At 36.1% G+C, this 14214-nt stretch overlaps 1 protein-coding gene and 1 long non-coding RNA gene across 3 annotated transcripts; both read right to left on the bottom strand.

Moving 5' to 3' along the window:
- Positions 1–4433: 4433 nt before the first annotated feature.
- On the bottom strand, positions 4434–5680 carry LOC127151719 (uncharacterized). Of its 2 annotated transcripts, none has more exons than XR_007824858.1 (2): positions 4987–5680; positions 4434–4889 (listed from the first exon to the last, which is right to left on the bottom strand). It is a non-coding gene; the product is annotated as an uncharacterized LOC127151719 (long non-coding RNA). The 2 variants fall into 2 exon arrangements; XR_007824857.1 differs by having other exon boundaries at positions 4434–4884.
- A 419-nt stretch (positions 5681–6099) lies between these two features.
- Positions 6100–8365, bottom strand: LOC103498375 (L-type lectin-domain containing receptor kinase IX.1). Its single transcript, XM_008460955.3, has one exon. The coding sequence runs from the start codon at positions 8351–8353 to the stop codon at positions 6380–6382; it is 1974 nt and encodes a 657-aa protein (XP_008459177.2). The 5' UTR covers positions 8354–8365; the 3' UTR covers positions 6100–6379.
- Between the last annotated feature and the right edge of the window lie 5849 nt (positions 8366–14214).

Raw genomic sequence — 14214 nt, 5'->3', positions numbered from 1 at the left:
CCGATTTCTAGTAGTGTTACCCTTCTTTTCTTAGCTTTAACACTTGGTTACTTGGGGAAGGGAAAACTTAAAACATAAGTAAAAAAACTTAATGAGAGACTTTCAAAATACCTTCTGGGGACTACAATACAATCACATAAATCACTTTTCATTTAATAAATATAGGTTCACGATGCCACATTTTGTAAATCACATAAATCACATATTAGCTTCCTCTTATTCCTTTCCACCAATAACATTTATCATTCCCTACGCCAAGACTACTGAAATTCACTCTCGCCAAAAACTCGTGTTTAGACTACTGTGCTCCATCAACAACTTTCGAGAATTTCCCTATTTCATTTCTTGTTGCACAGGTCGTCCACACGACATCTTTACGTAATATATGCAAACCACGTATAGCACCTCACTTGATAGGAATAAGGCTAATGGTTTACTCGTATACAAACATCACAATCATCCCATAAAAATCAATAGTTTTCTCTTTTCAAATAACAACATCAACAACATAATAATATATAGATACACAGAAATTGTTATGCATAACTACGACTTGGAAAGCATACTTTCAAATACATCTCTTCTTTAAGAAAGTCATTCACTAAAGACTTATTTTATTTATGTAGGTCACTCGTGAAAATACTTGATTTCTTTCTTCTCAGAACGCCTAGCTTCACTTGTCTTTTTGTCTAGCTTCCACAGTAAGCAACACAGCACGTAGCACTTCCTTGGAACCTTTAGTATTCTCATAATGACAATATTTTCTTTGATCCCTTCAATCTTATTTATCCAAATCCTTTTAATCAGTTAATCATCTTTGAGGTACTCTTTACCCGCCAATTCCTTCTTACAACTTTACATGTGTCAACTTACTGCTTGTCAAGCCATGCAACCAACAAAAACTCAACACATCGCCAACGGTCAACTTAAGATTAGACATTTTCGTTGAAGTACTAAGCTTATCTTTTCAGAACCCTCGATTCTGTATTAAACATTTCCCTTGAAACGCTAAACTTATCTTCATGAAATGCTCAACTCTTCCTCGCCTGCCTTCTTCTCATGACAAACAACAAACGTCAACTCTTTCTTGCCAAACTTCACCTCGTGTTGCTAAGTAAAACATCTAACTCCAAAACATCTGCTTGATTGCAACAACTCTTAGACGAAAGTACTTCTCCCTACGTCGCCTTTCTTCAAAATGCAACCTTCTTCACAATTAAAACTTTCTTTAAAATAATCATTCCTTTTCATTTATTATAGTTATTCATTTCCTCAAGGCTATTTTTCAACAAGACTCTCTGTTCTAGATCTGGGCCTCACAAGCTCTCTTTTTTATGGTTCGCTTCTGCCGAGCTACTTTTTAGTTCGCACTTCTCGGGCCTATGATAGCTTCTCTTGGCCTGAACAAAGGGGAACTCCTTACTATCCAGTTGTTATAGAATCAGGATGTCAGAAGCTTGGTAGAGTTTTTCCTTCCTTTTCCATCTTCCTTAATTCTTTCATTCTCTCTTTAGTTTGGGATTAGAAGATAGGCTCTATTTTTAATAGGAAGTTGAGGTTATAGCCTTTGGTTTTGTTTTAGTTGAAGTTTTGTAAGAATTGAGAATTCAAGAGATCAAGCTAGAAGGTTCCTCTTTTGAGTTCTTTAGTGGAGGCAAGCAAGTGACAGTGTCAGGGAATAGACAAAATTTTCCCCCGAACTCCAGAGGAATTTTTGAACTTAAGCACTTTGGATTTAGTTTATATGTTGCTAGAACTTGTCTTCTTTGTTGCTAGTTTTGGTTCTCTTTTACAATGAGTATGTTGTTTTATCTCAACAAGAAGTAAGATTCTTGGTTGTGTCCTATGTAACGTTGTTATGACTTTCTTAACTTTGTAGGAGCAAATTGAACAAGATAATATTCCTGTAGAAGCATATTCCTTTTCGAACAATAGGGTTAGTGATTCAGTTAGTAACGTTTTAGGTTCGGATCATGGTCATATAAGAGAATTCGGTTTTGGGGTGACTAGGTCAATGTTATCCATTTCAACTTGAAAAGACAAAACTATTGCATCTCTTGAAGACAAGTGCAGTTAGCTGCAGTCCATTGTGTTTGAGTTAAAGCTACAGTCCATTGTGTTTGAGTTAAAGATGGTGGTATATTGTTTACTAAAGAGATGGTAACGTTCTTTATTAACAATTTGGTTGTCATTCAAAGTTACTATTTTAAACTCTAACCGTTAATGTTCTCGCTTTATCTACATATAAGTTGGATGAACAGAATTCTATTAATGCCACTAATGAAATTCACCAACACATTTTTCAAATCTAGTTGTCAATTCTTCACCGATAAATTGATCTCGCATACACTATATTTAATATTTTTAAATTCATATTGTAATCAAAATGACTGAGAATTTAATATTCTTGACATTTTTTTTCTATATTGGAAAATATTGTTACAATCAAACAAAAGTGCATACTTCTAGATTAGTCAAGGTCTGGAGGAGTGATTTCTGAAGGAAGATGGTCTTCTATCGATTCAAAAATATTAGTTCATCATGTCCCGCTTGGTCCTAATGCAGTGTGCGATGGGTTGATACAGTAAAAAAACATGATTCATTTTTATAGAAGCCTACTTCTGACATAGTTGTCATTGATGATGCATTAGGTACAATTGTTGCTTAGCCAGCTGATAAAGTCAAGATAAGTAAGAATTTTTTTTTTTTCAAATTTGGTTGAAGTTTCTTTAGTGAATAGTATTTATATAGTTTATTAGTTGATGTATTATTAGGTTTAAAGATCAAAATGTTTTCGTTTTTTATTAGGTGATTGAAGTGGTGGCACATGTGGGAGCTACATATCTCATGGGAAGTACGCTTGTATTGGATGTGTTTGCAAATATGATGGTGTGATACTACAGAGGAGTAGTGCCTATTTGGAAAAGGAGTATCTATTACTTCGCAATATAATTAGACCACATCATTAGGCCAAGAGGCAGTGATTCAATTTCATAATGGACAAGAGTTAATGGAAAGTCGAGTGAATGAGACATCAATTGCTGCTTAAGATAGTGGCATTATCACCACCCGATGTGTAGAAACTCAACCAATTTGATGAATCACATAGAAGGGTTAACAGTTGGTAAGCTGAAAAAACATTCAGAAACACTACTCTTCTACGTCTTTAACTCACTCTAACCCCTTACTAACTTGAGTGTTGGAGACCACACACAAGGATTGCAAGGGCACCTTGGATTATTTCCGTCCTCTCCCCTCTCCCAGAAAGTTAAAAGTTTATTAGTTGATCCATTATTTATCATCGACGCTCTGCTGAAATATTTACTAAGAACACAATCAAAGATGTCATTAATTAAATTTACATTATGAGTTTGCCAATTCGTAGTCCATAATTTATTTAAACACACTAAAAGTCCTGATTGCTAGCCTTCAGAACAAATTGAGTTGAAGGTTAACCCATTCCATTTGATTATGACTATCAAACAACATTGTGTTTCACTGCCAAATGGACATCTGCTAACTAAATACTGCCAAACAGTTGGCTGTTCATGTACATTTTTTATTATATTTATGTGTTGATTGAGAAATCCTTCCATTCCCTGTTTATTTGTAACGACCTGAACCTTTTTTCTAAATTAAGCTAAGACCAGTACTTATAAGACAAACATTAAAGACATTTTTTATTTTTCCAAAAAGAGGCTAACTAAAACTTTTATAAAATAAATACCAAGATGTTCATAAAAGCGTAAGATTATCAAAATTAATAAAGATAGTTGAAAATGTGACCCGCGGGTTTTAACACTTTTTTTTTAAAAAAATAGAAACGAATAAAGGTAATAAAATCTTAAGTAAAATGATTAAAATTTAAAATATCAAAAGAAAAAAAACGATAAATAAGCATGGAAGCTGAACTGGGTCCCCATATGGCATGTCACGGATCCCTTGTGCGGAAGCTAAACATAAGAAACACTGAGTATATAAATATACTCAGTAAGGCACCCACTACTAGTCCCACTGGGTAGCCTGTTAACTTCTCAATAGAAACATACATGTAGTATCGTGTGTGCAATGGAGCACACCTAAGCGAGTGAGACCGTACGAACACCCCTAAATCGTCCCATAGGAACACCTCTAATCGTGCGAGTAATCGCAGGTACACACTCCATAAATATATCTGTGATACGAGAGTACACCCCTAATCGTCTGAGTGGTCCGTCGGAACACCCCTAGTCGTGCGAGTGGCCCCGTATACATAAAATAACTACCCCTAACCGTGTATGTGATCCGTAGGTACACCTCTAAATTGTACGAGTGATCCCGTAAGAACACCCTTAGTCGTGCGAGCGGCCCCATAGATAGGGCCACGATACAGGTGGGGTAAGAAACTCATCATATAAAGTTAACAGACACACCACAGTCCAAAACATGTAATATCATCATAAGCATCATAACATGATTTGAGTATTATTCTTAACGTCCTTATTCACGTGATTAATATAGCATGTATCAAAATCAAACATAACATAATGATCATCATCCTCAGCCATAACTTCAGTTGCCATCATAAACACAATATCAACCATCATCTACAGCATCCCTTATGCACCTTAGCCACCCTAAATGCATAACCGTTAATACATGCGGTCTCTTAAATTCAGTCTAAGGTCTAGTAGTAGAATCTCTTACTTGGAAATTAGTTACACTGATATTTTTCCTAAAAGTCGCGGTCACGCTTCTCAAGGAAAATCCTAAACACAAGTGGATCCAAAATCTAAAATTAATAAATAAATAAGGGATCAAATTCCAATTATCTCCACTTACCTAAAGTTGAAGACGAACCCAATTTATCCTTGGTTTAGAGAAATTCTACAACACAACTCCCAACTGATCTACCACGAAAAATAATTCAATTAAGCCCATAATTAAATTATTTAGGGTAAAAAATAACCTTTGATGGGTATGCCAAAAACCCAATAAAAAACTTACCAAAATTAAGTGAAAAGACCAAAATAGGCTAGGCGGCTTGAAAGAGGCTTCGCGGCTCAAGGCTGAAAAGAAGGGCGGCTCGGATAGGTGGCTTGCACGAAGAGGCGACTTGCACGTGGCTCAGATGCAGGAGGCGCGACTTAGATGAATGGCTGGCGGGCGCGCTGGGGCGCGACTCACACGTGCGCACGACTGAAAGCTCAACCTCGACTGGGCGCGGGTTCGTGTACGGCTCGGAGCAAAATCGTGCGACTGGAAGGCGCGGCTCACACCTACATGCTCGGCTTGGACAAAGCTCCGACTGGGACGACTTGGCTCGGACTGATCGAAACAGCCGCTTGCACAACGGCGACTTGGTTCAGCAAACGACGGACGATCGGTGGACCGAGGTGGCGGCGCGACAACCGTGATGGAGATTGGACGACCCACGAGCGAAGGCAAGAAGATGGGTGACGTGAAACGTCGGCGGCTTGTGGAGACGAGGATCGGCTTGACGATCGACGCTGCGGCAGCCGACGGTTGGAGATGATGGAGATCGTGCGTGCCTGCCGGTGGTGAAGGAGGCGGCGACGTTTAGGGTTCCTTTTTTCTAAAGAGGAAGAAGATGATGGCACGTAATACGAGATATTTATAATAATAATAATATCACCATTATTGTTATTATTATTTCTCTATCCTTTCCCAAATATCTTTCTTTTAAATTCTTTTCCAAAACAAACCTTCTTTCTCTTCATTTAAAACCCACTAATTTCCCTTTTACTTAAAAATTCCACCAATCACCTCACCTTTCTCTAAATAAAATATCAACATTATCTTTTACTAAATAATAATTATATTTTCTATCATATAATTATTATTTTAAATTTCATTTTCTCTCTCCACAAATAAATAAATAAATATATATATATATATATTTATTTTTTTTCCTTTTCCAAAACAATATCCTCACATAACCATATTATCTACATGATATAATTATCCAATCTCTAAAGTTAATTAATTGCCAAATCACATTTAGTTAATCAAATTTCTCCCAACTACAAATCTCACTAAAAGAAACAACTCTAATCAAAATCTCATTAGCACCCAAATTAATTCCAACACCAATAAGAATTAAACTTAAGATAATTAAAATAAATTGTCTTAGCTTGGGTCGTTACATTATTAGTTTATACTTTAATTGTTTCCAAAAGAATTAATTGAGTGAGAAACATATACATAAAAGATATCAACTTTAATTTATCAACAATCCTAGAGCAAGTAAAACAGACTTTACCTTAAACAAAATTATCTAATTGAACCCATACACATTTTCTCACATTAAACAAATATTACACAATAACAATAATATTATCACGTAGTAGTAGTAGTAAGCAATTGAAATCATCATTATTCAGCGACCCACATCAAGACTTGTAGTAATTATTGGTTCATTTGAGCTCATTGATGTGGAAGGAGGATGATACACAGCAATAGGCATTTTACTTGGAAGGTTTGGCATTGTTGTTTCAAAATTAAGAACTTGTATCACTTGTCTTATTGAAGGTCTTAGATTAGGATCTGGATAAGCACTCCAAAGTCCAACGAGCATTAAACACTCTACCTGTTTTTGCTCATAACCAGATTCCACCAATTTCTCATCCATTCCCATTAAAAGCTTTCCATTCCCGTGAAGATCCCAAACCCATTCTACCAAGCCCTTGTGAGATTCCATTTCCATGGAGTTTCTCGACATTTTTCCCGTTGCAATCTCCAAAGCAACAACTCCAAAACTAAACACATCTGACTCTTTACTAGCTCTACCTGTACTTATATATTCAGGAGCTAAGTACCCTAAAGTTCCAACCAACCCAGTTGTTTGAGCCCCCAACTCATGGTCCATTAGTCGAGCTAATCCAAAATCTCCAAGCTTGACGTTGAAGTTTGAATCTAACATGACATTACTAGATTTAATATCTCTATGAACCACACACTGTTCTCCTTCCTCATGAAGATATAGCAAAGCAGAGGCTATACCTAAAGCAATCTTGTATCTCACACTCCAAACAAGAGGGGGTCTCTTGCCAAAAAGATGAGTATCAAGACTACCATTAGGCATGAATTCATAAACCAACAAGAACTCACCTTTATCGTGACACCAACCAATGAGTTGCACCAAATTTCGATGACGAAGCCGACTAATGATCTTTACCTCAGTTATATACTCTTTTCTCCCCTGTCTTGAACCCCTCGAGATTTTCTTCACGGCCACTGGCAAATCTATTTCTGGTATATACCCTCTGTACACTGCTCCAAATCCTCCTTGACCAAGCTTCCTTTCTTTGGAGAAGTTGTTGGTAGCTATGGCAAGAAGCTTATGAGAAAACCTTCTAGGTCCGGCCCCTCTTTCCAAATCATCATTAATGGATGTCAAGTTGACCTCTTCGGCCTTTTCTTCCTCTGATTTTCTTTTCTTTTGTTTCAATATCCAAAGTACTACAAAGGCTACAATTGCCACGAGAATTGAAACTCCAATTGAAACAGTCACACCCACAATTACATCAACTTTATTCCCATTATCTTCACTTACTTGATTTATATCCAAGGTGGAATTGAATTCCCATGAAAATAATGTATGTCTCTCTACATACATGCCAGTTGCAGCTGAAAGTCCTATTGTAGCCCATTGAGGAAGAACCTTCATCAGATCAATTTGATAACTTAGAGTTGAATTCTCAAAAGAATTTGACCCATTTTGATATTTCCACCGAACACTCAAGTTTTTGGTACTTGAATTGTAAGAGATCCACACATCAGCAATATCTCCACTATGTAAACTAGCATTCCAACGAGTGTAATTAGAAGAAGCAATGGAGTTAACATTTATACCCACATGTTCAAATGGAGGATCCCATTCTTGATTAGAGAAAGAATCAAATTCAACATGAACAATTTGGTTGATGGTTGAATCACTGTTTGTTGTGTTGTAAAGGCCAAGAAAGCCACCAGCTGAATTTGGAGGGATTTGGAATCCAATTGGAGCTAGAAAAAAAGCTATTCCATGGCCATAGTTTTGAGCATTTCGAGTATCAATTAAGAAGGTGAAATGGGTTGTGAAATCGGTGGTTTGTCCTGTTTTGGAGTCCCAAATAGGAACAATGTCTTTATAAATAACCCAACCAACTCTACAAAGATAATCAACATTGTTCAATTCAATTGCTCCAACTGATGGAATTGCATCTCCTTGATAAAGTGTATTACTTTCATTGGTTTTGAATCTATCTATTTTGAAAGAAATTGAGTCAATGGTGGGAGTAAGGAAGGAAAGAAGGAAGAGAATGAAAAGGAGATGATTTGATATTGGAAAGGCATTGGAGGAAGTAGCCATGTGGTTTGAGGAATAAAAGAAGGGGAAGGTAATGGGAGAGTTTTGAAGTGTATCCTTAATATATAACTTGAAAAGTAGTGAAAGGCTTTGATTTTATAAAGGTTATATCTTTTGTTTGATGTCCAAGTTTCAACTTCTTTAGAATAACCCCAATTTCACCCATTTGAATGCTAAGAGGCAAAGAAAAGATTGAATGACAAGTTTAGTTCTTACACATTTTTTGTGTTTAATTGATTTTTTATGTGGAATTGTTTTTCTTTTTCGTTTATCTTTTCACGTACAAGACGACCTCTAATTTCTCTCTTCTCTTTAGTGGAATACAATGCTATAAGAGATTGTTGATTTGATTAACAACTATTGTTGCAATTTCACTAAATTGAAGAATAAGATCAATGCTTTGGGAGGCATTTGAAATTTGTCTCATTCTCATTTTGCCCTTTCACTCAAAACCAAACAACTCACTAGGTTCCTAATTATGCCTTTAGTTTTTTCAAATTCTTTTGCCACTTTGTTAGTTTCAATAATTAAGAAGATTAATGAAGAGGCTATGTTTCAAATATCTCAAGTTGGATTCCCCTCTTACAACTCTTACTAATATATGTTTCTTTTGTGTATTTATAATTCTTTTAAAAAAAAAATTCTAAAAATTCTAAAAAGTAAACTAACACTTTTCATTCACGAACATTTTCAAATATAGTAAAACAAACTAAAATATCTATAAAATATAGTAACATTTTGGATTCTATTATGATAGAATATGAAAGTTTTTTATATTTTGTAAATATTTTATCAAATTTACCATTTTTTTTATGGTTTCCCTTTCTTTTATTCCTATGTTCCAAAATTTTACATACTTTAACTTTCAAATTTTTAGTTTAAAAAAACAATGCAAATATATTCTCACTCCTTCCTCTATTCTTTGAGAATCTTCATTCTCTTCAGAGCAGATCCCAAACGATGCATCTCGATAGACAGTGGACATCTCTACCCCTAGACTTACATTACCATTATTTTTTTATTTTTTGATAGGGTGGAAATGGCCGGACTTATATTACAAGGAAAACAAATTCAACCAGGAATATAAGTACTTTAATATTACAAAATGATGAAGATTTGTTTTTCCTTAATGGATGTGTACTATGGAATATAATATAAAGTATAAACTTTCAATTAATTAAACAAATTGAATAATAATATTTAGTACTCTTACGTCTTATTTCAATACATTTTGTAAATCGTTGACCTTAAAAGGTTTTGGCATTATTATACAGGATTTTATGCATTAATTTTCCATCATTTGCGGTGCTTAGTTTAAATATATATAAATATACACAGATATATAGTTTGTCTATTCTCATCTTCTTTATAAGACTATGAAATTGAAACTGACCTGTCCCATGTGTTATTGAGTAATTGAGTGATATATTATTCATCAAATTAATTGTTTATTTTTGAGAAAGTGAAGGTTCAGTTTCAAAAATATAAAATTGTTGATGGGGGAGTTAATAATAGATGTGTCAACTACAGATACTTAATATGCACAAAGAAACAACGCAGTTGACTTTGGTAACCCAGATCGCTGATACTATATTTACGTCTAGGGTCTCAGATCCACGAAAAGAAATTATATTACTCTAGTAAAACTTAATGATTACAATATTATGACTGGAGTTGTGATACTCAACCAATTGTCCTGTGTTAAACTTGAACTGATACAATACATCAGAAAACTACTAATCATAACATAAGAGGAAATACTCCCTTTGAATCAAATGGTTTCAGACTCCAGCAATTTTCTCCAAGTCCTTGAATTTATCTCTTGATTTCATAATGAAGGTTTCATATATTTGATCATCATCAAAAGCTTCTTAAAACTTCTTACCTCTTTTTCGAACTTGCTCAATTTCTTTTTGAGTAAGAATCGCCTTACACCGTATCCTTGACTTCCTTAAATACAATTTAGGCATATATTTGCTGAATCCAAACTAACCATGAAATAAGGAGATTTAGGCAATCCTAATAGAACTTTTCCAACCACTCCAAAACTAATTTCTTTTCAATAATTAGTAATAGTCTAAATATAGGAGGTGAGACCATATTCTATTTTCTTAACAAGCTTCCTCTTGGGACCATCTTCCTTTATTTGTGCAGACAAGCAGCTCCATATACAGTCAAAACTTAATCAGTTACGATTGCTAATCTTGGTAATCAAACATATACTATAAGCATAAACTACCAAAGCATTACCCAAGCACAAATGAACCTAGAAGAACCTTATTTATTTCATGGTGCAAAATAAGACAGTAGAAAACCAACCACAAATATCCAAACCAGCAACCAAGACAAACGAGAACTATCAGCAGAATCTGAAAAATTGTTCTTAAACACAAGAACATACGAATCAACTAAATGCAGAGATAAAAACCATTGAAGCACGTACGTAAAGAATAAGGTTCAGACTTCACAAAAATAAAAGAAAAAAAAACACCTAACCTTAACCATTCTGTCCCTTGCAGTCTACCAAATAGAACTAGGAAGAGGAACCAGCAGCAGAGGAAGAGGGTAGCAAATGTTGAAGTTCACAGAGCACCAAATCAACAACATTCTTTCTAGCTGAAAGATCCTAAAGTGTACTAGAATAGCATGTGATTCCTCAGTCAAGACTCGAAGCAAACAAACAACTGTAACAATGGGAAGTTGCAAACCATTAGACAGAACATAAGCCTCTAAAAATTTGGGTGTAGAGCCAATACTAGGAGCAAGACAAAACTCAGGCTGTAGGTCATACACATGGGCACCTTGGAACAGTTTAGGACTTAAGGCCAAGGTCTTTGAGGCTGGTCCAGCAGCGTCCAAAGGTGAGAGGATGGAATCACACTATGATAAGAGAAAAGCAAACAACAATCGCGAAAAAACAGATGGGAATATTGATCCCAAAAGTATCAACATGGCAAAGTAAATGTCGAAAGATGAACTCGCCAACATTCAACCAGGCCCCCATACCAAGCAAGTAGATAAAGTGACCCAAAGACTGTAGAGGCATGCCTAGACGGAATCCAGTTGGCAATCCCAATTTTGTGCAAAATGGCATACTTCATGCTGAGGGAAACATTAGGCAATTGATCCTCAGTTAGCCATGAACGAACCATGCCTCCAGACAATTTGAGTGATAGTTGTCCATTTGATGGATATTGAATGACTAAGTCATCAGGTATTGTCAACCCTAAGAACTGATTTAATATTGCAGGTAAAATGGAAATGTAGACCCCTCAAACATGCACTTCTAATAAGTAGGAGAGATAGACGAAGCTGAAGTAGAAGTAGGAGGAAGAATCTCAAAACGAGGATGAACAGTCGTATCTCCCACAGTCACTCTAGGATTTTTCAATCGTTCGAACAGAGGAAGGGGAATCATTCGTCGACATAGGGAAGTCATTATCAACATGTTCATCATGAGTATCAGCATCTATGTGACTAGTAGTTTCAATTGGAGGAACCATACCTGGTGAGGGCGTTTCGGATGGCAGTAGAGAAGAAAGTGGGTGACTTTCTATGGGTTTTGAATAGTGCATGTGATGAAACAACTTTGATAATACCACATTGTCCTATTCATCAGAGGAATCTGAATCAACTTATACAATCTCAATCAAAGTGGTAAACTGAGAAACAGTTGACGAGGTGGTAGGGCGAGATACAACTGAGGAATAGATGTAGACTTGTAAGAGCTCTGAGTTACCAAGTGACTAAATGAGCCTAATGTACTTCCTGCAACAGCCACAGGAACAACAGGTTGTCAAGGGGAGGCATCTTGATGGGTCAAATCTTCAATGTCACCTACTCGATGAAGATGCCGATAGGAGTGATGATGGGGAATGCTCTCGGTACGACGACCACAAACAGATAGGAAGACGTGCGTGTTGAAACCATAGTTGAAACTTGCAAGATGAAATAGGTTGGGGATGGAAGCTGAACCGACCGAACTTGATGCCAAGTGAAACAGGGAAGACGAATCAATTGGTTGAGTGTCCAATAAATAACAATAAATTTCAAAAAGATTTCTTGTGGATCGAAAAACACTGGTACGACCTAATTATTCAAATAACATATTATGATCCAAGCCCAAGCCTATAACTTTAATTGCTATTCTGGCAAGTGCAGACGCCAAGGACGGCCCGTAGGGTTATAAAAGATGCAGCTTTCAGGGGTTTAGTAAAAATGTTTTGCAAGTTGAATGCAGCTCCTTACATGTTCGAGAGTAATAACCTAAGATTCAACAAGTTCTCGGATAAAGTGGTGTTAAATGTCAATGTGTTTCGTACGGCTATGCTGGACTAGGTTCTTAGAGATGCTAATTGCACTGAATTTATCACAATATAAGAGCATTGACATCTGCAGAATCTCATATTCTGAGAGCATTTTTTCATCCATAGGAGCTGCATATAGCTACTACCAGTTGCAATGTACTCAGCTTAAGGAGTGAACAAGGATGTACTATTATGTTTCTTTGTAAACCATGTTGTGAGATTATTGCCCAAGAAAAAACAACCGCCCGAGGTACTTTTTCGATCATCTGAACAACCTGCCCAGTCAGCATCATTAGAACCTCACCAGTGCTAATGACGTATCATATGTATACCACAAACCATATTCTACTGTGCCTAGAACATATTTCCATATCCTTTTGGCTGAATGAAGGTGAGACAAACGGGGAGACGTTTGATATCGTGCACACACTCCCACTACAAATGCTATACCAGGTGGACTAACAGTAAGACAAAGTAGGTTGCCAATGATACTTATATATAAACTTTCATCGACCCTCTCCCTAAAATCATCCTTCGAAAGTTTGAGATGGAGAATCGCAGGTGTTCTTTTTGGTTTGGCTTTATCTAATCCAAAGTTGGTTATAATATTACGAGCATACGTACCTTGTGATAAGAAAATACCACAGGAACATTATCGAATCTGGACATCAAGAAAGAATGTGAGCTCACCCACCATGCTCATTTCTCCAACTTCATCTGTTCCACAAACACAAAAACCGAAGTAGTAAAAGAACCACAAAAAATAATTTCGTCAACGTAAATTTGAGCAATTAAAAAATCAGAACCTATTCTTTTTATGAACATTATTTTGTCAGCTTCTCATCTACTATAACCTTGTTGCGTAAGGAACACTGTGAGATGTTCGTACTAAGCTCGTGGTGCCTGCTTAAGACCATACATTGCTTTTTTGAGTTTGAAGACATGTTTTGAATGTGTAGGACCAATAAAACCCTTTGATTAGGCAACATAAACTTCTATAGAGAGAAATCCGTTTAAGAATGCACTCTTTACATCCATTTGGAATAGCTTAATGTGACATAGGCAGATAGAGCTGAGAAGAAGATGAATAGCCTTCAGTCGAGCTACTGGATCAAATGTTTCACCAAAATCTACCCCTTCAATTTATGTGTACCCTTGAGCAATTAGGTGAGCCTTGTTTCTAGTTTTAATACCGTGTTCATCCGTCTTGTTCTTAAAGATCCACTTTCTCTCAATAATGTTGGTATTTATGGGTCTAGGAACCAATTTCCACACAATGTTTCGTTTGAACTAAAGCAACTCCTCTTACATTGCCAAGATCCACTTCTCATCCATTAAGGCTTCTTTAACACTTGTAGGCTCAATCTATGAAGTGAAACACACGTTAGCAATCATTTTTATGTAATCCTTTCTCTCTTTTATTCTAGTACTTACCCCACTATGCACATCACCAATCGTCAAGCTAATAGGATAATTTTAGGATACATGAGAAGAAGGTGCTAGTGTAGAACGAGCTAAGAGGTACTAGAGGTAGAGAGGTGCTTAAGTCAATGACAT

Source organism: Cucumis melo, chromosome 11, assembly GCF_025177605.1.
Source record: "Cucumis melo cultivar AY chromosome 11, USDA_Cmelo_AY_1.0, whole genome shotgun sequence".
Classification (NCBI taxonomy): domain Eukaryota; kingdom Viridiplantae; phylum Streptophyta; class Magnoliopsida; order Cucurbitales; family Cucurbitaceae; genus Cucumis; species Cucumis melo.
This window is presented reverse-complemented; position numbering and strand designations above follow the sequence as displayed.

Coding starts and splice junctions, on each gene's coding strand:
- LOC103498375 (XM_008460955.3), bottom strand. CDS start 8,353: ATGGCTACTTCCTCCAATGCCTTTCCAATATCAAATCATCTCCTTTTC.